The 27,086-nt window shown below is 39.5% G+C and overlaps 2 protein-coding genes and 2 non-coding genes across 4 annotated transcripts in view; 3 read left to right on the forward strand and 1 right to left on the reverse strand.

Annotated features, from left to right (window-relative positions):
* LRBA (LPS responsive beige-like anchor protein) overlaps nt 1-18,063 on the reverse strand; it is a 791,618-nt gene extending 773,555 nt beyond the window's left edge. The window contains exons 1-2 of the mRNA XM_044384357.3: nt 17,935-18,063; nt 17,306-17,404 (exon numbers count right to left, since the gene is read on the reverse strand). The gene's annotated coding sequence lies outside the window, so the exon portion shown is untranslated. The remainder of the gene's footprint in view (nt 1-17,305; nt 17,405-17,934) is intronic.
* A 62-nt stretch (nt 18,064-18,125) lies between these two features.
* Nucleotides 18,126-22,191, forward strand: RPS3A (ribosomal protein S3A). The gene is made up of 6 exons (XM_026499461.3): nt 18,126-18,299; nt 18,951-19,054; nt 19,412-19,599; nt 20,934-21,142; nt 21,732-21,841; nt 22,017-22,191. Exons 1-6 carry the CDS (start codon nt 18,238-18,240, stop codon nt 22,136-22,138), a joined length of 795 nt encoding a protein of 264 aa, XP_026355246.1. The 5' UTR covers nt 18,126-18,237; the 3' UTR covers nt 22,139-22,191.
* LOC113255853 (small nucleolar RNA SNORD73) lies at nt 20,159-20,231 on the forward strand. Its single transcript, XR_003316472.1, has one exon. It is a non-coding gene; the product is annotated as a small nucleolar RNA SNORD73 (small nucleolar RNA).
* Nucleotides 21,446-21,514, forward strand: LOC113255854 (small nucleolar RNA SNORD73). Its single transcript, XR_003316473.1, has one exon. It is a non-coding gene; the product is annotated as a small nucleolar RNA SNORD73 (small nucleolar RNA).
* Nucleotides 22,192-27,086: the final 4,895 nt, after the last annotated feature.

Consider the following 27,086-nt stretch of genomic DNA (forward strand, 5'->3'; position numbering starts at 1 on the left):
TACCTTTTTGATTATAGCCATCAGAGTGGGTGAGAGATTTTGCTTTACATTTCCCTAGTGATTACTGATGTCACTGAGTTTTACATATATTTTTTTAGCCATTTGTATATCTTTTTTAGAGAAATGTCTGCTCAGATCTTTTGCCCATTTTTAATCAGATTATTTGTCTTTTAGTATTGACTTGATTAGCATTCTTTATATATTCTAGATACAAATCCCATATCAAATATATGATTTGCAAATACTTTCTCTCATTCTGGGGATTATCTTTTAACTTTATTGATTGATAGTGTTATTTGAAGCAGAAAGGTTTTTGATTTTGAAGAAGCCAAATTTATCTTTTTTTTTTCTTTTTTTGCTTGTACTTTTGGTGTCACAGCTAAGAATCAACTGACAAATTGGAGGTCAAGAAGACTTACCTTTATTTTTTTCTAAGTGTTTTACAATTTTACCTGTTAAATTTAGGTCTTTGGTCCATTTTGAGTAGTTTTTAAAAAATTTTTATTTTAAGTAGGCTCCACACCCAATGTGGAGCTTGACCTCACAACCCTGAGGTCAAGAGTCGCATGCTCTTCCAACTGAGCCATCCAGGCACCCCTTTGAATTAGTTTTTATATATGGTATCATGTAGGCTCGAACTTCATTCTTTCACATGTGGCTATCCAGCTGTCCCAACGTCCTTTGTTGAAAAGACAAATGGTCTATCCAGCTAAAGTTTGTCAGGTTTTTGTCTTTTTGCTTTTTGGGTTTTTTTTTTTTGTTTAGGAAAATATAGTTATTTCTATTAAAAATATATTAGCCATGGGGCACCTAGGTGGCTCAGTCAGTTAAGAGTCTGCCTTCAGCTTAAGCCCTGCATCTGGCTCCCTGCGCAGCAGGGGGTCTGCTTCTCCCTCTCCCTTTGCCCCTCCCTCTCTGAAGCTCTGTCTCTTGCTTTCTCTCTCTCAAATAAAGAAATAAAATCTTAAAAAAAATACATTAGCCACGTTAACATTCAATGGCTTTACTATTTTTCTTTCATGACGAAGTAATGAATATTTTTATTTTTCTGTTTCAGTTCTCATATGGTGAATATCAATATCAATAGATATAGCCCATATCAATTAAGACTCTTTGGGGTCTTCACTAATTTTTAAGAATATGATGAGCCTCCAGGATCAAAGAGTTTGTGAAGCACTAAGTTCTCATCAACTTAGTTTTATAGTGAAAGGTGGAACCTTTGGTCTACCTAGATCTATTCATCAATTTCAATCACAAGAAAGTCAAGATGTTGAAGGAATCTTTGAGGAATTCTGGAAAGGTTTCCACATCAGTGTGTCAGTCAAGCTCTGAGCTTAATCCCTTGACCAAAGGCTCTTCCAGGGACTCCACCAAGTATGGATAGTGGGACAAAGACAGTCTTACTAACCCTTCTCCTTTTTCTCTTTTAGTGTTGCCTGTGTTTTATTATTTTTATTTAAATTGAATTAATTAACATGTAGTGTATTATTGGTTTCAAACATAGAGTTTAGTGATTCATCAGTCTTATATAATACCCAGTGCTCATTACATCATGTGCCCTCCTTAATGTCCATCATCCAGTTATACCACCCCTCCACTTCCCCTCCCCTCCAGCAACCCTCTGTTTGTTTCCTATGATTTAAAGTCTCTTATGGTTTATCTCCCTTTCTAATTTCATCTTTATTTTTCCCTCCCTTCCCCTATGATCCTCTATTTTGTTTCTTAAATTCCACATATGAGTGAGATCATACAATAATTTTCTTTCTCTGATTGACTTATTTCACTGAGCATAATACCCCCTAGTTCTACCCATGTCGTTGCAAATGGCAAGAGTTCTTTTTTGTTTTTTGGGGTTTTTTTTTTTTTTGGTGGCTGAGCTGTATTCCATTATATATCTATATATACATATATATATATATCACATATATATATATATATATATCACATATATATATATATCACATATATATATATATATATATCACATCTTCTTTATCCATTCATCTGTTGATGGACTTCTGGACTCTTTTCATAGTTTAGCTATTGTGGACATTGCTGCTATAAACATTGGGGTGCAGGTGCCCTTTCAGATCACTACATTTGTATCTTTGGGGTATATACCTAGTAGTGCAATTGCTGGGTTGTAGGGCAGCTCCATTTTCAACTTTCTGAGGACCTATACTGTTTTCCAGAGTGGCTGCACCAGCTTGCATTCCCACCAACAGTGTAAGAGGGTTCCCCTTTCTCTACATTCTCACCAACATCAGTCATTTCCTGACTTGTTAATTTTAGCCATTCTGACTGGTGTGAGGTAGTATCTCATTGTGGTTTTGATTTGTATTTCCCCGATGGCAAGTGATGTGGAGCATTTTTTCATGTGTCTGTTGGCTATTTGGATTTCTTCTTTGGAGAAATGTCTGTTCATGTCTTCTGCCCCTTTCTTGATTGGATTACTTGTTCTTTGGGTGTTGAGTTTGACAAGTTCTTTATAGATTTTGGATACTAGCTGTGAGGGTTTTTTAAAAGATGTATGTATGTATTTATTTATTTGAGAAGGGGAGGGGGTTAAGGGAGGGGGAGAAAGAAACCTCAAGCCAACTCTCCTTGAGCATAGAGCCCAATGTGGGGCTCAATCACAGGACCCTGAGATCATGACCTGAGCAGAAATCAAGATTGGGATGCTTAACTGACTGAACCACCCAGGAGCCCCAAGGTTTGTCAGTTTTTGATCTTGTTAAAGGACCAGCTTTCGTTTTGTTTTTATTTTTATTGTTTTTCTATTCTCTATTTCATTCACCTCCTCTCTGTTTATTACTTCCATTCATCTGCTTACTATTTAGTTTGCTCTTCTTTTGCCAATGTCTTAAGGTGGAAGCTTAAGTTACTGATTAAGATTTTTCTTCTTTAATATAGGCATTTTCAGCTATAAATTATCTTTTAAGCACTGCTTTAGCTGCATCCCATAAGTTTCATTTGTGTTTTCGTTTTCATTAATCTCAAAGTATTTTCTTTCCCTTTCTTTCTTTTTGTCTTTCTTTCTTTCTTCCTTTCTTCCTTTCTTCCTTTCTTCCTTCCTTCCTTCCTTCCTTCCTTCCTTCCTTCCTTCCTTCCTTTCTTCCTTTCTTTCTTTCTTTCCTTTCTTTCTTTCTTTCTTTCTTTCTTTAAGTAGGCTCCATGCCCAATGTGGGGCTTGAACTCACAACCCTGAGATCAAGAGTTGGATGTTCTACCCACTGAGCCAACCAGGCTCACCTCAAGTATTTTTTAATTTCCCTTTTGCTTTCTTCTTTAACCCTTTGGGTATTTAGGAGTGTGTTGTTTAATTTCAACATACTCACGAGTTTCCCCAAATTCTTTCTGTTACTGATTTCCAATTTCATTCCATTCTTGTTGGAAAACATACTTTGTATTATTTCTATCCTCTTCAATGTATTTGTTTGTTTTTATGGCTTAGCATATGGTCTATTCTGGAAAATTTCTCAGTGCACTTGAAAAGATTGCATATTCTGCTATTGTTGGGTGGAGGGCTCTATAGATGTCCATTAGACCTAACTGGTTTATAGCATTGTTCAAGTCTTCTATTTTGTGGCTGGCCTTCTATCCAATCTTTCTACCCATTTTTGAAAACAGAGTATTGAAGTCTCCATCTATTATTGTACAACTAACTCTCCTTTCATTTCTGTAAGTTTTTGCTTAATGTATTTGGTAATCTGTTGTTAGATGTATGTATGGTTACAATTGTTATAGCTGCCTGGCGTTCATTATAAAATGTTCCTCTTAGGCTACATTCTGTTTAATTCCAACTATATGACAGTCTGGGAAAGGCAAAACTATGGAAACAATAAAAAGATCAGTGATCGCCAGAGGTTAGTAGGGGGGGAGGAATGAATCAATGGAGCATAGGGGATTGTTTTTGGGCAGTGAAACTACTCTGTATGCTAATGTAATGGTGGATAAGTGTCATCATATATTTGTTCAAACCTACAGAATATACAACACTGAGAGTAAACCCTAATGTAAACTATGGACTTTGAGTTGTTACGATGTGTCAGTGTAGGTTCATCAATGATAACAAGTGTACCACTCTGGTGAAGGATAACAGGGGAGGCTATGCCTGAGTGGGGATATATGGGAAATCTCCGTACCTTCCACTCAATTTTGCTGTGAACATAACAGTTCTCTAAAAAATAAAGTCTATTTTTAAAATAAAAAGTAAAGGAAGGTCAAAAAAATAAAATAAAGTGTCCCTCTTAATCTCTAAAAACATTTTTTGTTAATAGACTTTTAAATCTCTTCTGTCTGACATTAGTAAAAATCACTCCAACTTTCTTTTGTTGTTTGCATGATATACCCTTTTTCATTCTTTTACTTTCTATTTGTATCTAAATATAAGGTGTGTCTCCTGTTGACAGTATATGGTTGGATTTTTTTAATCCAGTCTGACAATGTCTGCCTTTTTACTGGATTGGTTATTCCATTCACATGTAATGTTATTGGATTGGATTTACACTTGTCATTTTAATTTTCTTTTCTATATGCTTTGTGTGGTTTTGTTCCTCTAACTTGTTTTTTACTGTGTTTCAAAAGGGGTAACCTGAGTTGCTCCCTAGCCAGTATATCCTGGTTTTCCAATCCTATACTGAATTTAGCATTACAGATACTAGGTGATAAATACATCAGAGTGTTGCCCAGTGGTTCTTAAAACATGGACTCCAGACCAGCAGAATCAAATGCACTTGGGAATTTGTTAGAGGAAAAAAGTTAATCTGAGTGATCAAACTTGGGTTTGAATCCCAGCTCTACAACGGCTGATTTGGGGCAAGTCACTAAACCACAGAGTCGTATTTCCTCAAGTATAATCTTATCCTACAGTATTGTGAGGACTAAGAGAGGTTAGTGAGATAAAGTAAATAATTCTACTCCTAGATCAGGACTTTCCTAACATTAATTTTCTCTCCCATCACCATAATAAAAGAAAAGCATCTACTGTTTTCTCAGTATTTTCAGTATAACTACCAGGGGCTTAAATTATTTTTAAACCACTTCACATTTCAGCAAGTATTAGGAAGGAAAAATGCAGAAATAGGAATAAGAATAGAAAACATGAGGTTGTGTGGTAGTTCAACAGAGAAAAAGAGAAATCCAGCCTGAGCTCATCTTTCAAAGTGCTCAGAAAAATTAGATGGCAATTTAAATACCACCCTGCGTACTGGTATATGCTCAAGGCCTAGAATTATAGCAATTAGAAAAAATCACTGTTCTATGTATTTTTTACTTTTACTGAGAGCATGGTAATAATCCTGTGTGGTGGATAGGGCAGGCATTACTAGCTCCATTTTACAGAGACTTAAAACTCCGAGGGATTAAGTGCCTTGTCTGTGATTACATGACTAGTTGGTGGGGAAGCTGGGATTGAAGGCATGTCAATTAATTGCAAATATCGTGGTATCATAATTTTTGAGAAGGCCTCAAAATAAAGAACCTACTGAAAGGATAAAGGTCACTATGTAGCTAGAAAATACTATTGCATAAATAAATATCTGATTTACAAGTAAAAATTTTGTTGCAGTGAATACCACTGCAAACACCCTATTTAAGAGGATCTCCATGCTATTTAAGAGGAGACTCTATGCTATTTGCAATACTGATTTTGGGAGTAGAAGGTAGGAAGTGTGTATGTGGATATCCATTTTGACCAAAACTTTAAACAACATGCACAATGTTTTTGAAGGCTTTGTAATTTGACTTGACTACACATGCATTTTATGGTAATATGCACAATGCTGTTGTACTGTACCATTTGAAGGTGTCGCTGAGTAGAATACATACATAGATTAGATACTATGCAAGTATACAGGCCTACATTATTCAATCGCCATAGCATACTATGATTTTTGAGGGCAGATCCTACGTTTCTTCCCCCTGATTTCACTGTGCCTGCCACTGATGAGTGAATAAACACATAAATGAGTAAATGAATACATTTTCTTTAAAATCATCCTTTGTTTATTTCCCATTTAAGCATCCTTCTCTACTTCTGACCTTTGCAGTCACCATTCTCCCTTGTTAGTCAAAATACTTCCATCCAGGCCCAGATTCAATTCTCTCCAGAACCAAGATCCTTTCTTCCCCAGACCACTGATTTATCTCCTACCTGACAAATCGAAGTCATTGTGGTAGTAATTTGGATCCTATCTTGGGGTCCCCTGAGCTGCTCACATGAATTTGCTTATCAACATTTCCATTATTCTACTCATTTCTTATGAACCAAGCTTCTAATCAAAATCAGCACATTCAAGATGCTTTCTGGTGCTTCCCTTTACCAAGTCTGCTATTTTTGCAACAGCTTTCACACATTCATTACAGTGTTCCACATTTTATTATTATTTTATTTTTAAAAGTTTATTTTTTTTAGTTTTCTCTACACCCCAAGGTGGGGCTCAAACTCATGACCCTGAGATGAAGAGTTGAATGCTCTTTCAACTGAGCCAGGCAGGCACCCCACAGTGTTCCACATTTTAATAGAGAGCTGAACTTTGTGATTAGCCAGTTAAGAAAAAAAATGCAGTCTACACAATCTTTTAAAAAGATTTTATTTATTTATTTGAGAGACAGAGAGAGAGAGCATGCGAATGAGTGGGGGAAGGGAGAGGGAGAGGAAGAAGCAGACTCCACTCTGAGCGGAGAGCCTGACGCAGTGCTCAATCTCACGACCTGGAGATTATGATCTGAGTCGAAGGCAGATGCTGAACTGACTGAACCACCAAGGTGCCCCTATACAATTTTTCTTAAAGATTGTATTTAGGGGCGCTTGGGTAGCTCAGTGAGTTCAGCATCTGCCTTCAGCTCAGGTCATGATCCCAGGGTTCTGAGATTGAGCCCCACATCTGGCTCCCTGCTCAGCGGGGAGCCTGCTTCTCCCTCTCCTCCCCACCTGTGTTGGCTCTCGTTGTCTCTCGCTCTCAAATAAATAAAATCTTTTTTAAAAAAAAGGTTTTATTTATTTGACAGAGAGAGCACAAGCAGGAGAAGCAGCAGGCAGAGGGAGAGGGAGAAGCAGGCTCTGTGCTGAGCAAGGAGCTCAATGTGGGGCTTGACCACAGGACCCTAGGATCACGACCCGAGCCGAAGGCAGACATCTAACAACTGAGCCACCCAGGTCCCCCAATTTTTTTTTAAAGTAAGCTCTATGTCCAATGTGGGACTTGAACTAAAGACCTCAAGATCAAGAGTCACATGCTCTACTGACTGAGCCAGCCAGGCACTCCTATTCAATGCCATTTGTTGTGTTACAAATGTATTGCCAATGAATGGCTGTTGGAAATAATTTCCCTTTTTGGATAAGATGGTGAGAGGAATGAGAAAAAAAAGGAAAAACTTTCTTGAGCATCCAATTTGTATCAGGTGTGTATTTAATTTTCACAAATGCTTTACAAGCAAGGCAGACAGAAACTAGCTGTTCCTAAATATCCATTCTTCCATTCTTGAAAAGTAATAAAATTTTTGGTAGGCACGTGGCTGTACTGCTAAGGTTTCTATTTCTAAGCCTCTCTTGCAGCTACGGACAACAATGTGACAGGAACAGAATGGAGGTGTAGAACTTGTAGATGGTATTCTGCAAGGTAAGAAACGTGCACTCCTCCTTGCTTTTCCCTCTCCCTACTGGAATAAATGTTGATTTTTTTGTCTTGGGCCACATGGATGAGAGTAGCACATTATGGTCAGTATAGCAATAAGATTGATCAGACCAGTGAAATCTAAGTTCCCAACACTATGGAGCCTGGGCATCAGCCCTGGACTGTACACATTGGGACATTCTTGTAAGTAAGAAATCATTTCTACCTCGTTTACACCATTATTATTTAAGCCTTTGTTATGGTTTCTGAACCAAGTAGTTGCTTAACTCCCTGTTCAATCTCTGTGAGTGGTGCTCCCTACAGTTGTACAACACGGTGGCCTTGAACTGAACTTCCAACTAACAGAGTAAGGAGGAAACAAATTTGGAAAGATTAAAAACTTCTCTGAAGTTAAACTACTGTATGATAGAGTGAGCATGAACCCAAGTCTACATGATACCAAATAGCGACAATAATAGATTCTAGCCCTTGATTTTCACTTTGTGAAATGCTGTTGACTAGAAGGAAAGTTCTACCACTTGTACTCTCACAGTGTAAGGAAAGTGGTTTCAATTTTCACTTGAAATAGCAACAATAATGGTTGTGTGGGTATCAAAAAAAAGTGAGTATCCTCTGGCTGTGTGGCTCTTCTTAGTGGTAGCAATAGTCGTAAGGAATCTAGTTTGATTGTACCGTAATTGTAATGACATTAATATCACTGTGTACAGATTTATTTATTTTTAAAGATTTTATTTATTTGACACAGAGAGAATGAAATAGCCAGAGAGAAAGCACAAGCAGGGGGAGCAGCAGAGAAAGAGAGGGAGAAGCAGGCTCCCCACTAAGCAGCAGGCTCCATGTGGGGCTCGATCCCTGCACCCTGGGATCATGACCTGAGCTGAAGGTGAAAGCAGACGCCTTAACCAACTGAGCCACCCAGGCTTCCCCTGTGTACAGATTTAATCTCAGTTTTGCTTCTCAGTTCTCTTGCTCTGCTTCCTGGAGCAAGTTCCTTCCTTGTATAAGCCATCCACAACAAACCATGCAAACCACGTGAGCAGGGGAAAGGACTCTAACAAGAACACTCTTGAAATTTAACAAGGTTAACGATAGAGAGGTGTTGACAAGAGTGTGACTGGGCAGCTGATAACTTGTTTTGGAAAGAGAGAAAAGGAGAGTTCATAGTTACTGAGTGCCTCCTACACGCTAAGCCACGTGCTACGTTTCTAATGTATACTGTGTTCCTTAAACCGTGCAGTAACCACGGGGAGGTAAGTATTATTTCCACTTGCCTGTGACAAAACAAGGACAATATAAAGTCACATGGCAGGTGACAGAGCAATGATTTGAAACCAGGTCTGAGTACAAAATCCATGTTCTTTCCACTATATCTTGCTGCCTTTAAACGTTTTAAAATCCTTTCAAAAACAATTCTCTCATTTTCAAATACATCATCCCCACTATATAACTCTGCAGATTATTTTGGGACTTTAAGAAATTTACCAGGCCTCTACTATGTTTGGTATGTCCAATAAAATATTCTATAGCATTCAGAAAATCTGCTGGTCCTTTGTTGTAGTGTAACAAAAGGTGCCAGTTGGCAGCAAGATAAGGAACTTAAGCCAGAATGCAAATCAGCATACTACTTCCTTAATAGACGAAGTTTTACTATGGAAAAAAAAACGCCAGCTGAATAGTGTGTTCAGTGACACAATTGACTTCATTCTGTCAAAAACTCCTTATCTCATTGCCAACTGATAATAGTTTGTTGACTGGTAATCATTCTGATGACTGTATTTGGGGAAGCACCGGTTTAGGGGACATTTTAATAATCCCGTCTAGAATACAATGAAACCTCATTGTACAATACTTTCACTTTGTACATAGAAAAGCAAGGAAAAAGCTATTTTCTCAAAGAAAACAGGTAATCTGCTCTAATATAAAAATGTTAATCAGGATTCGTCCATTAATTGAGCCATTCATTCATTCATTCATTCATTCAAGACTAATATACAAAGAAAGGTATTTAGGACAGAGTCTGCCTTCTGCTCAGAGGGGGTAGGACAGGTAAGCACCAATGTAAAAAAAATCATTATTATACAATGTGATTATCCTTGTTCCCTCTTTTTATTCTCACACAATTCATCAGCAAATTCTGTTGGTTCTTATCTTCAAAATATAACCAGAATTTTCAGGGTATCCCTCTACCCAGGGCTACTGCGTTTCACTACTCTAGAGGATGTCATTTGCGTGTTAATCTCCTTGATGTCCTCTTTCCACCACTCTCCACCCTCTGCACTTCCTCCTCTATCTCCCTAAACCAAGCTACCATCATCTCTTTTAACTTCATAATTCTATTCTTGCTCTATTACATTGTATTTTCCACACAAGAGCTGCAGTGTCACTCCACTGCTCAAAAACCCCCAATGGTTTTTCGGTCTATACAGAAAAACATCCAGAGTCCTTGCTGTAGCCTGCAAGCTCCACATGATCTCAAGCAGGCAGCAAACTTATTTTCTAAAAATGACAGGGGCTAGGACTGAATTCAGGATGGGAAGGTCAGGGTGAGGACTGGAATGGTTAGACACTTTGAGAGGTAGGAGAAGGTGGCTGACAGGTAAAAGGACTGACAGGGACCCCAAGAACCCAGGTGAGATGTGATACAATGAATTTCTTATAGTTCCAGCCTCAAATGTGCAGTTTTCCCTAATCATGCTATGAAGGTAAGGGTAAATGTACGGTTAGAGAAAATGCATGTTATTTTGGCTGCAAAACAAATTCTCTCAACACTCCCTGACTTAAAACAATTATTTATTGTTTATTTCACTGTAAATGTCAGCAAGGTGGTTCTTTTGTTCCAGGCTCGCTAGGTTGGACTAAATGGTCTAGGATGGACTTATTCGAATGCCTGATGATTGGCAGAATAATTGTTCTGGAGAGACCTCAACTGGGGCTACTTATTTCTACTTTAAAAGATCTCTCATTCTCTAGCCGGCTAACTCAGGCTTCTTAGTGAACTAAGAAGTGTTCTACAGAGCTGATAGCAAGCTCCATATGTGCCAGCATTTTTTTTTTCCCAAAAGGGAGAGAGAGCATGAGGGAGCAGGGTAGCAGAGCAGGGTAGCGGAGCAGAGGGAGAGGAAGAGAGAGAATCTAGAATCCTAAGCAGGCTCCACACCCAGAGGGAACTCAATCTGATAACCCTGAGATCATGACCTGAGCCAAAAACAAGAGTCAGGCACTTAACTGACTGAGCCACCCAGGTGCCCCAATGCCAGCATTTTTTAAGCCACTGGCTTGAGTCATAATTGCTAATGTCCCTTGACCAAAGCAAGTCACATAATCAAGCGGTTAGTGTAGGAAGGGCTGAACGAGGTCAACACAGGGAGGAATGAAAAAACTGGGACCTATATAATTACAAAGGCAGACTGCACACTGAACTAGACTTCAGGTTTTCTGGGCAGGGTCAGACAAGGATAAGACTACAAGGAAGTATAGAGTTTTGGTGAGAAAGTTTGTTGGTCAGATGAGCAACCATGGGCTGCAGCTCAGAGGAAAAGGAAATGGGATCAGGAGGTGTTTACAGACTGGGAGAAAATGATGTTAAATGATCCTGGAACCCATAGGTGAGGTTCATTCCCATATCAACAAGCAATTCTCAAACACCGGCTGGATGTGCTACAATCCAACTCAATTCTGACATTACCTACCCATAGATGGCATAGATCCCACAGGTAAAGTACTCCATCCTCTGAGACTGCCACCCCCCCCCCCCCCCGCCTCAGACTCCAATCACGAGTCCAGGTTATCACCTGTTTCTGACTGGCTATGGATCTGAGGTCCCAGTAACCCCCTCCTTGGGTTAGATTGATTTGCTAGAGTGGCTCACAGAGCTCTGAGAAACATTTTACTTACTTAACTAAGTTAGTAAGTTAGCTTTTAGTTTACTTACTAGTTTACTAAATTAGTAAGTTAACTTCACTTACATTTAGATTACTAATTTATTATAAAAGGACAGAACTCAGGAATATCCAGATGGAGGAGATGCATAGGGCAGGGTACGGGAAAAGGGTGCAAAACTTCCAAGTTCTCTCCAAACACACCAGCCTCCCCACATTTCCATGTGTTCACAACCTAGAAGCTCTCTGAACCCTGTCATCTTGGGTTTTTATTTTTCTTTTTTTAAAGATTCATTTATTTATTTCAGAGAGAGAGAAAGTGCACGCAAGCGAGCAGGGGGAGGGGCAGAGGGAGAGAGAGGCAGACTCTCCATTGAACATAGAGCTCGATCCCAGGACCCTGAGATCATGACCCCAGTTGAAACCAAGAGTTTGGAGGCTTAACCAACTGAGCCACACAGGCACTCCCTTGCCATTTTGGATTTTTAAAGAGGCCTCATTACATGGGCCTTATCAACTACTGACCTGGTGATTGAATGGGTGATTGAACTCAACCTCCAGCCCAACTCCCTACAGGGAGGTCAAGGGGGGGTGGGACAGAAAATTCCAACCCTATAATCATAGGGTTGGTTCTTCTGGCAACCAGCCCCATCCTCAGGTGCATCCAAATCTATTAACATAACAAGAGACACCTTTACTGATATCATCACTTAGGAAATTCCAAGGGTTTTTGGAGCTCTGTACCAGCAACCCAGATGAAGACGGAAATATATATATTTCTTATTATAAATCACAGTATCACAGATGTAGTAAAGAGAATGAAAGTCTCCATGAGAAAGAGGACAGCTGTGCTGGTAGCAGTGGGGAGAGAGCTGGGAGGACCAAAGACAGAATGAGATTTAATCATAAGACTACAGGATTGGCAAATTAAATATTTTAAAAAGCTCAAACACTGGGATATTTCATAAATCATATTCACTTTAGAAATTATGTTTTTAATTTTTTAACAATAGCTTTTTCAGATATAACTCTCATACCATAAAATTCCCCTTTTAAGGTACACAAGTAAATGTTTTTAGTATATTGAGAGTTGCACAACCATCACCAATGTTATTTTTATATTAATTTTCAATTATTCATTTTATACTTAATGTCACAGGAAACTTAACAAGACCGGAAGAGAAAAGGAATGCCATTCTAGTACAACTATGCTGATTTCCTCTGAGCCCCATATAGGTGGGCTCACCAAATAACCTGAGAGATTTTAAATTGTTAAGTTTCTTGTACTTTTTTTTTAAGATTTTGTTTATTCATCTGTCAGAGAGAGAGAGCACACAAGTAGGGGGAGCAGCAGGCAGAGGAAGAAGCAGGCTTCCTGCTGAGCAAGGAGCCAGACACAGGACTCGATCCCAGGACTCCCGGATCATGATCTCAGCCTAAGGCAGACGCTTAACTGACTGAGTCACCCAGGCACCCCCAAGTTTCTTGTATTTGATATCTTTTTTTTTCCACTGCCTTTTGCCTTTTATATAGTTATAATGAAGATGTATATAAATTTTGTATCCTGCATTGATCACTTTATCATAACCATTTTCTATTTGTCTAAACAACGTTCATACTCATGATTTATAATGGCTGCATAATGGTATACCAAATGGATGTGTCATAATTTACTTAACCATTTCTTTATTTTATTATTGTTTTTTAAATTTAAGAATCATCTTTTTGCTATTTATTTATTTCTAAGATTTATTTTTGGGGGAGAGAGAGAGAGAGAGTGTGTGTGTGTGTGTGTATGTGAGTGGGGGGTTGGGTTTGGGAGAGGGAGAGGGAGAAACAGTCTTAAGCAGATTCTGGACTAAGCTTGGAGCCCAATGCAGGGCTCATCTTCTGACCCCAAGGGCATGACCTGAGAAGAAACCAAGAGTGGAGGCTCAACCGACTGCACCACCCAGGCATCCCTTCCATTTCCTTATTTTAAAGCATTTAGGTTATTTCTCATCTTCTAATTTTATGATTAAGGCTGAATAATATCTTTACACATACAGGTTTTTCCCAATTTTGATTTATTTCCTTATGATATATTTGCAGGACACTGATGGTTTTTGAATCACATGGACAAATTACTTTTCAAATGGCTTATCATTGTAAAATACTAACAAGTAGGAATGAGAGAGCACTAGTTTCACTGCAATCTGGTAGGATTTAGTAATATCTTTTAAGCATTTAAGATGATGTCATCAGTAAGAAGACACATAAATTTCCATTTATCAGGATAATGAACAGAATGCATAATTTAAAAATTTAAGATAACAAGGCAAGATTTCCTCAAATTTCTCCATTTATGGAAGAAATTTTTTTTTTTTAAGATTTTATTTATTTGTAAGTGAGAGAGAGAGTGCACAAGCACGGGGAGTAGCAGGCAGAGGGAGAGGGAGAAGCAGGTTCCCTGCTGAGCAAGGAGTCTGATGTGGGACTTGATCCCAGGACCCTGAGATCATGACCTGAGCCAAAGGTAGACACTTAACTGACTGAGCCACCCAGGCATCAGAAATGGAAGAAATTTGGAAGAAATTTCATATGGAAGAGATTTCTAAACATCAGTTAAATAAATGATCTATTGTTCCCCATGCTTCCAAACCAAAACTCTACTTAAAATGCTATTCTTGGGGCACTGTGCTGCCTCAGTCCGTAGACCATGAAACTCCTGAGCTTGGGGTTGTAAGTTCAAGCCTCACATTGGGTGTAGAGATCTTAAAAATAAAATCTTAAAAAAAAATAAAATGTATTCTTTTTAGTAAGGAATTACTTGTCCAAAACAGGAGGGGGGGAGGAATAAACAAGATAAACAAATACCAAACTACTTTTGCCCTAAGTGTATTTCTTGGTTCCAGATAATTGGAACACTGACTTGGTTAGCTACTCTAGGTGACAGGGACATAAATCCAATCCCAAGGTCCATAAGAGGTGTGAAGTCTAATAGGAGATCCTCCCCTCAGCAAACTGACCTCGAAGGGTTACACCATTAAGAGGTGAATCTAGAGTAGGACACCTACAAGGAATTATAGCTGGATTTGAACCTCCTGGGTTGCCCAGGAAGCCTAAAGCCAAAAAAGCTGGTTTAAATGCTTGCAGGACTCTGGCAGAAGGATATGCATATCATATCTGAAAGAGGGTATCTTCATCATAGGCCTCAAATTATTCCCACAAATATTAGTTTTCCCTTTAAAAAAAAAGATTTTATTTATTTGAGAGAGAGAGAAAGAGTGTGTGTGTGTGTGTGTGTGTGTGAGAGAGAGAGAGAGAGAGAGAGAGAGAGATAGATCATGAGCAGGGGGGAGAATAGAGGGAGAAGCAGACTCCCTGGCTGAGCAGGTAGCCTGACATGGGGTTCGATCCCAGAACTCTGGGATCATGACCTGAGACGAAGGCAGATGCTTAACTGACTGAGCCACCCAGGTGCCCCAAATATTAGTTTTCAAACGCAATGACCAGTACACAAAGATAACTAGAAACTAGACTCCACTCAGAGAGCTGGCACAAAAATAGACAATAGAAACAGACTGACAGAAAAATGCAGATACTGGAATTATCATACAGTGACTATAAAACAATTACCCTTACTGGCTTAAATCTATATGGAAAATGCCTTCAAAGAATAAGAAACTACAAAGTGACATAAATTGAAAAAGAACTAAATTAACCTTTTATAAATAAAAGACATGGTAATCAAAATTTAAAAATCACTAGATCAATTTAAGAGTTTAGTCACAGTTGAAAAGAAAATCAATAAAACAATTGGACACTTTACTAGGTTTGATGCAGTCTGACATTTGTCTGTTCCATTTTATTTGATCTGAGTTTTGAAATTCTCAGATGGTTGAGACCCAATAACCTGATTTCACATGCCCTGTGCTGTCTTTCATTCAACATAATTAAATTAAAACAGATAATTGCACCATTTAATGTAACAGTGTCAAGGAACATAATTCTTCTAAAAAAGCTTTTATTACAAAACAGAGGATTCAAATATGTACCTCTGACAAATCCCTTAGGTGCTGGTTTTGCTAGAAGAAACTAGATGCAACTGACTTCATTACTGCCTCCTCTGTGGCTTTTCTACTCTTGGGCAGAAAGAGGAATCAGACTGGGAAGAAGACAAGTTTGGTTTTTATTCTGGAATAGGTAGACTTGGGGTCTATAATATTTTCCACTGGGAAGATTTTAAACTAGTGAACTGCCGCCTATGAAGTAAACTTAGGTCAAAGTTACTATAAGTATAGAATTAATAAAGAGAGTTTATTAGACTCAATATTATATTTAGAAGGACTCACTGATTTCCACTGGTCACTAGTTTTCACCAGTCTGCAGTGAGGCAAGAAAAATAGGGTGTAAGGAGGTTTTCATAAAGTTGATTTATTTATTTACAAGGACTGACTTTTTAGAGGATATGTTCTTTATTTTTATTTTGGGGTCAAAATATAATTTAAAAATGAAGTGATGCAGATAGTAAATGGCAGTTGTCTATTGTTTTTTTATAGGTTGGTAAAACTTAAAAATTGCAGTTCTATTGGTTCCAATATTATTTGGAAAATCTGGATTGATCCACGAAGTCCAAAAGACGGGGAACACCAATGATGTCATCTATCTCTTACTTGCTAATCCAACAAATATTTTGAGGGCCTATGATGTGCTAAGAGAAGAGGGTACAAAATAAGAAAATGACTGCATGGTCACTTCTGCTCACAGTAAGAAAGGAGCAGGTTTAATCCATAGTTACGAAGAAGTTAAGCAGTTCTAGGCCTCTGGGAACAGGTCTGAGGGAAAGCCTATTTTTCTGGGTACTCGATCTCTTAATGAAAGAAGGAATGAGGCTGAGCGGTCTTGAATACGCACAGGTATTTGCTTGCTGCTGAGGGAAAAGGAATGAAAGAGAAGAGAAAACCATTTAGGGTAGGGAATTTTATTTTACTTATTAATTCTTAAGGTTTTATTTATTTGAGAGAGAGAGCACAAGGGGATGGGGCAGAAGGAGAAGCCGACTCCTCACTGAGCAGGGAGTCCCTCGATCCCAGGATCCTGGGATCATGACCCGAGCAGAAGGCAGATGTTTAACTGACTGAGCCACACAGGTACACCAAGGGCAGGGAATTTTGAACAGGAGTTGGGGGACCTGGTAAAGGACAAGATGTAGTAATGATGAAGAGATGAGGAGGGCCAGATAAAAGAGTTTTTGTTGGCTTGGCTACGGACTTTATTTTTTTTTTGTTAAAACTGTGGTAAAAAACAAACAAACGAAAAATCAAACCATGGGGTACCTGAGTGGCTCAGTCAGTTAAACGTCTGCCTTCAGCTCAGGTCATGATCTCTGGGTTCTGGGATGGAGCTCCTGCTCAGCAGGAGTCTGCTTGTTTGCCCATCCCCCATGTTTGCTTGCTCTCTCTCGCAAATAAATAAAATCTTAAAAAAAAAAAACCCAAACCATAAAATTTACCATCTTTACCATTCTTAAGTGCACAGTTCAGTAGTGTTAAGTATATTCGTACTGTTATGAAATAAGGACTTTATGCTATAAGCACCTTAGATTAATGGGGAAAGATTTCAGGATAGGACTGGAGATTTAGGAAGACTGGATAGTGGGAGTAGTAGGAGGTAGGGGATGGAGGTTAGGAGGACTGAAAGGGATTACAGGGTTAAATGTTTGTGGGGCCTTGTGAGTGGGAACTGGTTTCTGGCTTGCTCACAGGGTTTTTGCCAGAGGGGAAGTTTAGAGACCAGAACTCAACATACCTTTGGCTGAGTACCAGACCTGTATGGGCCAGCTTTCCAGGGGCTGCACCACTTGAAGCTTATGAGCCACAGCTAACCAGGATGTACTTTGTTAAACCCCTAAAATTAAAAAGATTTTTTTTTCCATCAGTTGCAAAAAGTGAAAAGTTTGGCAATCTCCAACTTTTCTTGAAAAATTAAAATATATGGGACAGTGGAATCATAAGTCCCTCAAGGAAACAATCATAATTCATATCAATGTATAATAAACCTATAGGAAAGTACACAAGTATGTAACTTGACGTTCACAAGTGAACATTCCCCACTAACCAGCAATCCTATCAACATGCAGAACATTACTAGTATCTCCAAAGTTATTTAATACTGCTTATTTAAATCCTACTAACTTATTCAATCCTACTAATTTATTTATCCTACTAACAATCTTATGAGGCAGATTATATTACTATCGCCTTTTTAAATACGAAGAAACCGAAGCATAGATAAGTCACCAGGCTAAATATTGAAACTAGCATTTGAAATTGGATCTGCTGTCTGATTCCGAATCCCATACTCTCCAGAAAAAACAGTGACTTGGTAAGTTCGCTTTTAACAACGTGGAGAGGCTGCCTCCCGCCACGGAAACTTACTTCCGGGCGTCAGAGCCACGGAAAGCACCGACCGCCAGGGGTTCGCAGCTTCTGCCTTCCGCGCCAGCGACCGCCCCTCCCGAGCGCAGCGTCCAGGAGAGCCGCCCGCGGCGTGCTGCGCAGTCTCCACACACGTGAGGGCGCTGTCGCAGCTACAATCGGAGTGCCTCTTTCTGTTGTCGCGATATTCTAGAGGCCGGAAAAACGCAAGATTGAAGGTCACGTAGATGGCACGCCTCGCCCCGTACGCCTAAGTTCTCGCGTGAGTTTTACTTCCGCCCTTTTGGCTCCCTGAGCAGCGCAATGGCGGTCGGCAAGAACAAGCGCCTTACGAAAGGCGGCAAAAAGGGAGCCAAGAAGAAAGTGTAAGTGTCTCCTGTCTTGGCCCCCAGCTTTTTGAGGTCATGTTGGGCTCGGCAGGCGGGTTCTGGATGGCGGTGTGGGCCGGATGGTGAGGATATCAGTTGGATTGCGAGGGCCGTGCCGGGTTGGTAAACTGAGAACGGTGGCCTGGCGGGTACGGGTACTGCATCTCCACGGGCCGGCTTCTTTCCTTCGGCCTTCTGGGCCTTGTGGGCTCCCTGGCCTTGTAAGTTTATTCCATTCCCGTCCTCTCTTTGGGCCAGGTGGGACGCGTGGAGTGCCTAATGAGCTTGTTTGAGTCCCTGAAGAGCCAGGGTTACCAGTACGTGTCTTCATATACCAGTAGAGTTCAAGAGACGTGCGTGTTATTTGGAGGCAAGGCTCCTTGTGTAGCCGAAGAACCGATGGGTTGGGGAGCGTGTACGTTTATGGTATAATTTTACAAAGTGTCCGGTCTGTGTACAGTGAAGCTGATACCTATCGTAGGGAAGAGCTAGGTTTGCACCCCTCATCTCACTGAAGGGAGTAGTTACTTAGACTCCAGTTGCTTACATGCCAGTTAGCCCTTTAAAATCATCAGAATGAGGAAAGTTTTAAAAATTCAGTAAGAATTACGTGATCTGCGATAAAACTTATGTGTTTTTAAAATACAGGGTTGATCCATTTTCTAAGAAAGATTGGTATGATGTCAAAGCACCAGCTATGTTCAACATAAGAAATATTGGAAAAACACTAGTCACAAGAACTCAAGGAACCAGTGAGTATTTTATTGTTTTGTTTTTTAAATCAAGGTTTACTGGTGGTTGTATGGTGGGAGAATTAGGGAAATAGCTCTCGGTTGCAGCTCTGGCCACGGTGGTGCTTTTTTGGTACAACATTTGTAGAAGAAAGGTGGTGCTTTGAGAATTACTAAGAAAATGTGCCTAGGTACTTCTGAGTTTCGAGTAAGCACTGGCCTTAAGTCATTGGTTGCCACATGGATTTGGTTAACAAAAGTTAAGTTCTTTATACTTTACCATTAACTCTCTAAGTTCAGCTTTATGCATGAATGTTCTTTGTTGGCTTGACTTTTGTGTGGTTCCTAATGTTAGTAAGACAATTTCTTGTTTTATAGAAATCGCATCTGATGGCCTCAAGGGTCGTGTTTTTGAAGTGAGCCTGGCTGATCTGCAGAATGATGAAGTTGCATTTAGAAAATTCAAGCTAATTACTGAGGATGTTCAGGGCAAAAACTGCCTGACCAATTTCCATGGCATGGATCTTACCCGTGACAAAATGTGCTCCATGGTCAAAAAATGGCAGGTGAGAACAAAAGTTTCTTAGAGTGCGTGGTGCTTTGGCGTTCATGGCCAGGGATACCCTGTTACGAAAAGGAGCAGCAAATGTGACTGAAGTAGATTTCATTTCAAATCCTTGATGTTTTCTAGCTTTTATTGAGTGCTGACTCTGGGATTGGCACTCTTGAACTTGAATAAAGGGGTAAGCAAGCCATGATCCTCCTATTTAAGTGGAGTTCAAGATTTATTTGTTTTTTTCCAAGTTTTAAAATTGGGTTTATCAGAGTTGCTAAGAGTGGCAGAGACTGGTGTGAGGTTGGAATCTTTACTCCATTTCCCAGTTGTGTTCTCTTTGGCAAGTAACTTAAAGCTTGCTAAGCTTTGATTCCTTTATCTAAAATGGTAGGCAGGTAAGATCATCACTTCTTGGAGTTATGAAGATGAAATAAAAGAGCCATGTGAAGATGCTTTAAGGACAGAACTTGACACAGAGCATTTAGAAAGCATTGTTACTACAGGAAATAATTATATTGGTTCAGATGTGTCTGGCTAACCATTCAGTTTTGGGCTGTTTTGTATATGGGAATGAATGATGACAAAATGTTTCGGTCCCAGATGATACATATTGATTATACTGTTACATTTATTTCTGACATTCCCTGCAGATTTTATGGCTGAGTTTCTGGAAATGTTCTAAGGTCCTTTTGCCATAAGGGTATTGCTCATTTCTTCAGTATACAATTTACAAAATGCAAAGGAGGTATTTCAGTTTTTCTTGCTACCTAAGGTAGTTTTCGTTTTTTAACTGGAGGCAAAAATATGAGTAGTTAGTGGATTTTTTAATACATTTTAGCTGTGAAATTGAATATTTAATCGTCATCAGGCTTTAGTTTGGATCATGAAGGACATTTAAAAATATATGCATTTAGTGTTATAGCAGTATTTCACCTATTCAGACACATTTTCCTAAAAAGGAATAAGTGTAGACTGGAGTCTATAGAACTGGTTTTCTTATCACGCAGAGGTGTACAGTTGGTTGGTGGGAAGGGTAGGCTGTTGAAGGCTGGCATGTGAAAGATATGGGGCGGTGCTGTGCTATTGAGATGGGGATAGAAGTGTTACCTAGGGAATAGAGCTGAGAGGACTTGGTATTTATTTAATTAGATATGAAGGATAGTAAGATTTGGAGTAACTGGGTAAGTTCACTTCAAGGAAGTTAATTCTGTAAATTAGGCATGTAGTTTCTGTTACTTTATATTGTATGAGTACTTGGTTTTTCTAGCGTTTTTATGTTAGAATTGGAGGGCTAAAAATTGGTAACATTAAGACGTACATCTGATAATATCTTTTTTTCACTAGACCATGATTGAAGCTCATGTTGATGTCAAGACTACCGATGGGTATTTGCTTCGTCTGTTTTGTGTTGGTTTTACTAAAAAACGCAATAATCAGATTCGGAAGACCTCTTATGCTCAGCACCAGCAGGTCCGCCAGATTCGGAAAAAGATGATGGAGATCATGACCCGAGAGGTGCAGACAAATGACTTGAAAGAAGTGGTCAATAAATTGTAAGTGTTTCTTTTCCTCACACCACATAACCCTGAATTTCTGCTTATCCCTCAGATGAAGGAAAGCATATGAAACAAGGTGGAGTCAGACCTGTGTTTAAATCCTGTCTGAAACTGTCTGGTTGTATCCCTTAAAATGAGAACATGTTAAGTGCTCAGTAAATGTGATTTGGTTTCTTTATCCTTATTTGAATGAAGCAGTCTCATGGCAGATACTGAGACTTGAAGCATAGGAAATGCTTTTGTCTTAATTAGAAAATACACTGTATGGGCAAAACTTCTCCACAGTCAGTAATGTATGGGAATAGATGATGACAAGATGTTTCGGTCCCAGATGATGTGCACTGATTTTGTTAACATCTTTCTGATGTTCCCGTGCAGTTGGCTAGGAGGGTGGAATAGAAAAGGCAGAAAGCTCACATGCTAACTTTCCTGCTAACTACTTGTATAACTCGAATCGTTTAACCTCCACCTGTAAAGGGGCAGTAATAGACTGTGTCGACTGTCTTACATGAGGTTTTGAGTGGATTAAATGACGTGGGTATTAGTATGTATAAATTTATCCATTTCTGTCTTTACTGGTTTGTAGGATTCCAGACAGCATCGGAAAAGACATAGAAAAAGCTTGTCAGTCTATTTATCCACTCCATGATGTCTTCGTTAGAAAAGTAAAAATGCTGAAGAAGCCCAAGTTTGAATGTAAGTGGAAAATCATAGGATTCCTGAGAAAAATAATGTGTGGCCAGATACATTGATGTCTTGTTTTTTTTTTTAAGTCCAGATTATGGTTTTTTTTTCTGTCATGCCTATGTAATATTGAAGATCATTGTTTTAAGATAATGGTGTACTATAACATTTTCTTTCTTTCTTTTAGTGGGAAAGCTCATGGAGCTTCATGGTGAAGGTAGTAGTTCTGGAAAAGCTACTGGGGACGAGACCGGTGCTAAAGTTGAACGAGCTGATGGATATGAGCCACCAGTCCAAGAATCTGTTTAAAAATCAGACATTTAATGGTGACAAATAAAAAAAATCTTATTTGTGATGTTTAATTTTCTGATGTTTCTTTTTAAATATTGTAGGCTTGGTGAATCAGATATTCTGAACTGAAGGTGATGTGAACTGTTGTATGGAGTTTATCCATTGCTCTGCATTACTGAATAGCTGCAAAAGGGTAGTGATCCACTTTAAGCTGTAGTGATCTGGATGGAAGTACTACAGAGGGTTAGTAAAAGGGAATCTTTTTTAACATGCTGTATGTTTTTAAATGCTTTTTTTTTTAAGTTTATTTGACAGAGAATACAGGCAGAGGGTGAAGCAGGCTCCCGACATGGGACTCGATCCCAGGACTCTGGGATCATGACCTGAGCCGACACTGAACCAACTGAGACACCCAGGTATCCCTTAAATGGTTCTTGAACCATCTGGAAGGCTTGTTAAAATATGGCAGGGCCCTGCCCCCAGAGTTTCATTCAGTAGTTGTAGGGTGAGCCCTGAAAACTTTTTTTTTTTAAACTTGCATTTAAACAGTTTCCAGGTTATGGTGATGGCCAGGACCACAGTTGGAGAACCACTGTGCTGGACTGATTAATGGGAAAAGCCTGCTAAATTTTTAGGGTTTTTTTTTTTTTTTAAATCCAAGTGTTCTTTTCCCTATAGCAGCAAAATGCCACACCGCACCAGTACTGTGAAGTTGAACTTGGCTAGAGAAATTGGTTATTGATCACCTGTTAATAAGTGGGTATTTGATGCCGCCCACTAGCCAGTATTTCCTCCTCTAGTCATTCACCCATTCTGTAGTCCTCCTCACCTCCAACTTTTTCATTTTTGATCAGCTGATGACCTTAAAATCATTAGAAAAGTTTAAAGTAGATGAAAGAACTTAACAAATTCCTACCCTGCCATGTATGTATATATTAGCATTTTTGCCTTCCCTCTTGCCTAATCAAATTCATGGCTCTAGCAGTTTTCACCTTTATTGATATTTATTCAACCAGTCCCTTCCACCAGCATACAAACTGAAAACTGCCCTTCCAGGTAACACCCTACTCAAACCCCTTATATTGCAAAGCTCAAAAAAGTTGACTGTGTATCTTGGACAATGAGCAGTTTTTGTTTGATGTTGAGTAAACCATTTTCTTTGTACCTAATTTTACTTTTAAATTAGAAGTTGGACACCTCCCACAAGCTGTTGTATGAAGGTTGCCAGTGACTTTGTCGCTAAGTTTAAATGGCCTGTTAATGACATTTTATTTGCCTCAAGTGACATCTGACAGTTGAATCTTAAAAAGATTTCCTCCCATGTCAATAGCCACTGTTTACTAGTTCATCTCAGACATTAGTGTTGGAGAGGCCTGGGGCTTAGTCCTTGGACGTTTATCAATTATCTCCCTAGATACTCTTATTCAGTATATTAAACCGACTTCCAGATTTTTTATTTCTAGCCTGTACCTTTCTTTGAACTATAGGTTTGTCTATCCAACTGCTTACTTAGCATCTTTACTTGGATATAAAATAGGCATTTCACCATTTGACAGGTCTAAAATGGTATTCTGGATACTAACAGTTTAACCCGCCCTTCCTGTTTTAGGCCAAAATCATCTGGTCATCCTTGACAATTCAGTTTATTCAAAATGTATCTGGAATCACCATTTCTTAACTCTGTTGCGATCACTTTTGCCTGGATTGTTACTGCCTACCTGGTCTCTGTAGGTCCACTCTTGAGGATGGTCTGTTCACTCAAGGCCCAAACTGATCTTGCCCCTCACCTCTTAACTACCTCTTAGAAATGCCCCTAAAGTTTTTTAGCCAGACTGCCCTCACTATTCCTGGATGGGCTAGGTACATTTTTACCTTAGGGCTTTGGCACTTTTTCCCCCTGTGCTTGAAATAATCTCCTTAAATGCCACAGAGCTTGCTCCTTTACCTCTACGTCTCAGTAGACCCTGATGATGGGCTTGGCCTGTTAAAAATTGTGCCCTAACCTCCACAATCTCTTATTTTTTCTGTAGTTTTTACTTGTGTCTACTAGAGTATTTCATGAGGATTGCTTTTTTTGGGTCTTGTTCACCACTACATCTCCAGTGCCTAGAAGTCCAGTGTTTGTTGAATAAAGGAATAAATGACATTCCCTATTGATACCCCATAGTGAAGAAGCAAAGTTTTCAGTAAAAAACATTAGTTGTACATTTCGATCTCAAATGACAGGGGCTTCCTTTGCAGGGCAGACAAAAGTTGGGTCTAAAAAGCGGTCATTGAGGGTAGAGTCCAGGAACTGAGTTTTTATCTTGGTTTTGGACATTATCTAGTGATACAGTCAAGCTCCAATTAATTTGCTGCATCTGTATAGGGCTTGGCATAGCTCTGTTTTATCTTACAAGGGTTCATTTGAAAATGGTTCCAGGAGGAGTATGTGATTGAATTATTTAAATGATTTGGCTTGCTTGGTGACGGGTTTAAGTTATCTTCTGGCCAGCTTGAAGGTGGGTAACTTCCAACCAGTGGAAAATACTTCAAAGGGTAACTCCGTTCCCTATTTCCCATTTAAGTATCTTATATAAGCTTAAACATGCAAGAATTCAGAAAATAATGCCATGAGAACTTCCTGAGGAATTGACCAGAAAACAAGCTTCAAACAAATTAACTACAGAGCTATCAATGCAATAACACATAGATCCTAAGTATTCACATGTGGCTTTTCTCTACTTGACTCTTCATTGGAACAATTTTACTTTGGTCTTTCACTGGGAAACAACAGGGATACAGGAATCTCCAAAAACAAGCTACTGAAGACCTTTGTGTTCAGGCATGATTGGATTAGGCAGCAAAACAGTTGATCTGAAACTGGCTTTTGTTTTTGTTTTTTGTTTTTGTTTTTTCAAAGTGGCTTTTGCTTCTTGAATGTGTACAGTTGAGTGATATCCGAAAGTGTGTACAAATGGGAAGTAAAGTGCTCAGGAGAGTATCCTAGATAATATGGGTGCACGTTATGTAATTACACAGGTTTTTAACTGGAAAAATAAGGCAGAAGAGATTGGGATAATGCAGTGTGAGGATTTTGCTTGATGTTACTAGGTTTGGTGGAGGAGGAGGGCCATGGGCCAAGGGAGGTGGGTGGCCTCTAAAAGCTGGCACAAATGGGGAGAGGGGCAGAGAAGGGAAAGGGAGAATCTGAAGCAGACTCAGCACTGAGCTCACAGCTGGACACAGGGCTCAGTCTCACCACCGTGAGTTCATCACCTGAGCCAGAACCAGAAGTCAAACACTTTACCTGATGGAGCCACCAAGGCGCCCTGGCCCACTACATTTTTATAGCTGTACTGTTAACATTGCTTGAGCACCCAGCCATTACTTACATTCTCCCTCTGAGGCCTTATGCAGTCTCATTGCTACAAGTCTCTACGTCCTTATGCCCACTTGCAGTCCCTGCATTGATAGCTCTGTAGTTAGATCTGTGTGGACCTTGTTCTCTGGTCAATGCCTCAGGAAGTTCTCATGGCATTATTTTCTGAATTCTTGCATGTTTAGTACAGTTTGTCAGTGTGCTTTATACGTGAAAGTCACTTTTATTGGATATAACATCCTTGGCTTTTTCTTTGTGCATCTTAAATATGCTACCACATTTTCTTCTGCCATAAAACATTGCTAATGAAGGTCTGATGATAATTTTTCTAATTTTCTTTCCCTTATTAGTCACTTTGTTTTGGTTAGAAGCCCAATTAATTTTTTTTAATCCAGTGAGTTTATAAAATATAACTTGGTAGATCTGATTGAGTAGTCTCAGGTATGCAGTATACTCTGTGAATATGGAATTTCAACTCTTTTTTTGAGGCATTGTTTTCATAAATTAAGGTTTTTAACATTTGTTCTGTTCCCTTGATTTGGTTTCCTTTACTGGGGACTTCCTTGCCTGTGATCTCCTGGCAGCTGTTGTAGTCCCTGACTATCCATGTGATGAACTTCGTGGGTTGTACTTGTAGGAGGTGCCGGCTAATTACCGCCCACGGGCTTAGTCTGGCCAGTGTCTGTTTCTGGATGGCCCACAAGCTTACAAATGGCTTTTCCGTTTTCATATGGCTGAAAAAAAATAGTTCATCACATGTGAGCTTATATGAAATTCAAATCTCAGTTTACCCAAAGTGTGACTGGAGCATAGCTACACACTCAGCTTCACGTATGCCAGTCAGTGCCTCTGGCACCGCAGCGGCAGAGCTGAGTAGCTGTGACAGACCATCTGCGGCACACGCGTCACTGCACACTAAGCGGCAGCACATGCACACTGCGGCGACACAGGAAGAATGCGATGTTTCCTATCGCCTCTCCGAAAAGACCCCTTCAGAGACACGGTACGTAAAACCTCATTACAAATCCGCATTACGGTGAACATTTGCAGTCGATGATGGAGATTGCTGACTTGAACACTAAGGGAAACGTCACCCCCAAGCCCAAAAGAGAGACTTCCGTTATTTTTAAAAAATTACTCAACTGTTACAGTTTCGACTTAATAAAAATTTTGTGGAGATTTTGTTTCTGCTCATTATGCCTGCACGGTATCCTCAATTTTGCCCCTTGGGTCTTTACAGAAAAAGCTTACTGACACCTGCTATGAATAAGGAAATAAAGCATTCAAATTAACTGATAGGGTCTGGGCAACCTTGCAATGGAGAAAAAAAATTATACTTTCTGAATAAATTTGTGCTTGTGTGTGTGCCTGTGCACACACACGCCTCTGGGTCAGTCCAGTGTGCTGTTGTATATTCTGCTGCTAAGCCCGAGGCTGATGCATACAAGCTTGTGCTGTAAATGCCTGTGAAGTTTCAGACAATCTACTTTTAGAAAAGTGTTAAAAGGACAAACTCCCCCGCCATTCACCACCAGTGGTTGTGCCAGTATTTAACCCAAGGGCCTCTACCCTTTGAGGTCCAGTATTTTCACTAGATAGATGTCC

Source organism: Ursus arctos, unplaced genomic scaffold (assembly GCF_023065955.2).
Source record: "Ursus arctos isolate Adak ecotype North America unplaced genomic scaffold, UrsArc2.0 scaffold_11, whole genome shotgun sequence".
Taxonomy (NCBI): Eukaryota; Metazoa; Chordata; class Mammalia; order Carnivora; family Ursidae; genus Ursus; species Ursus arctos.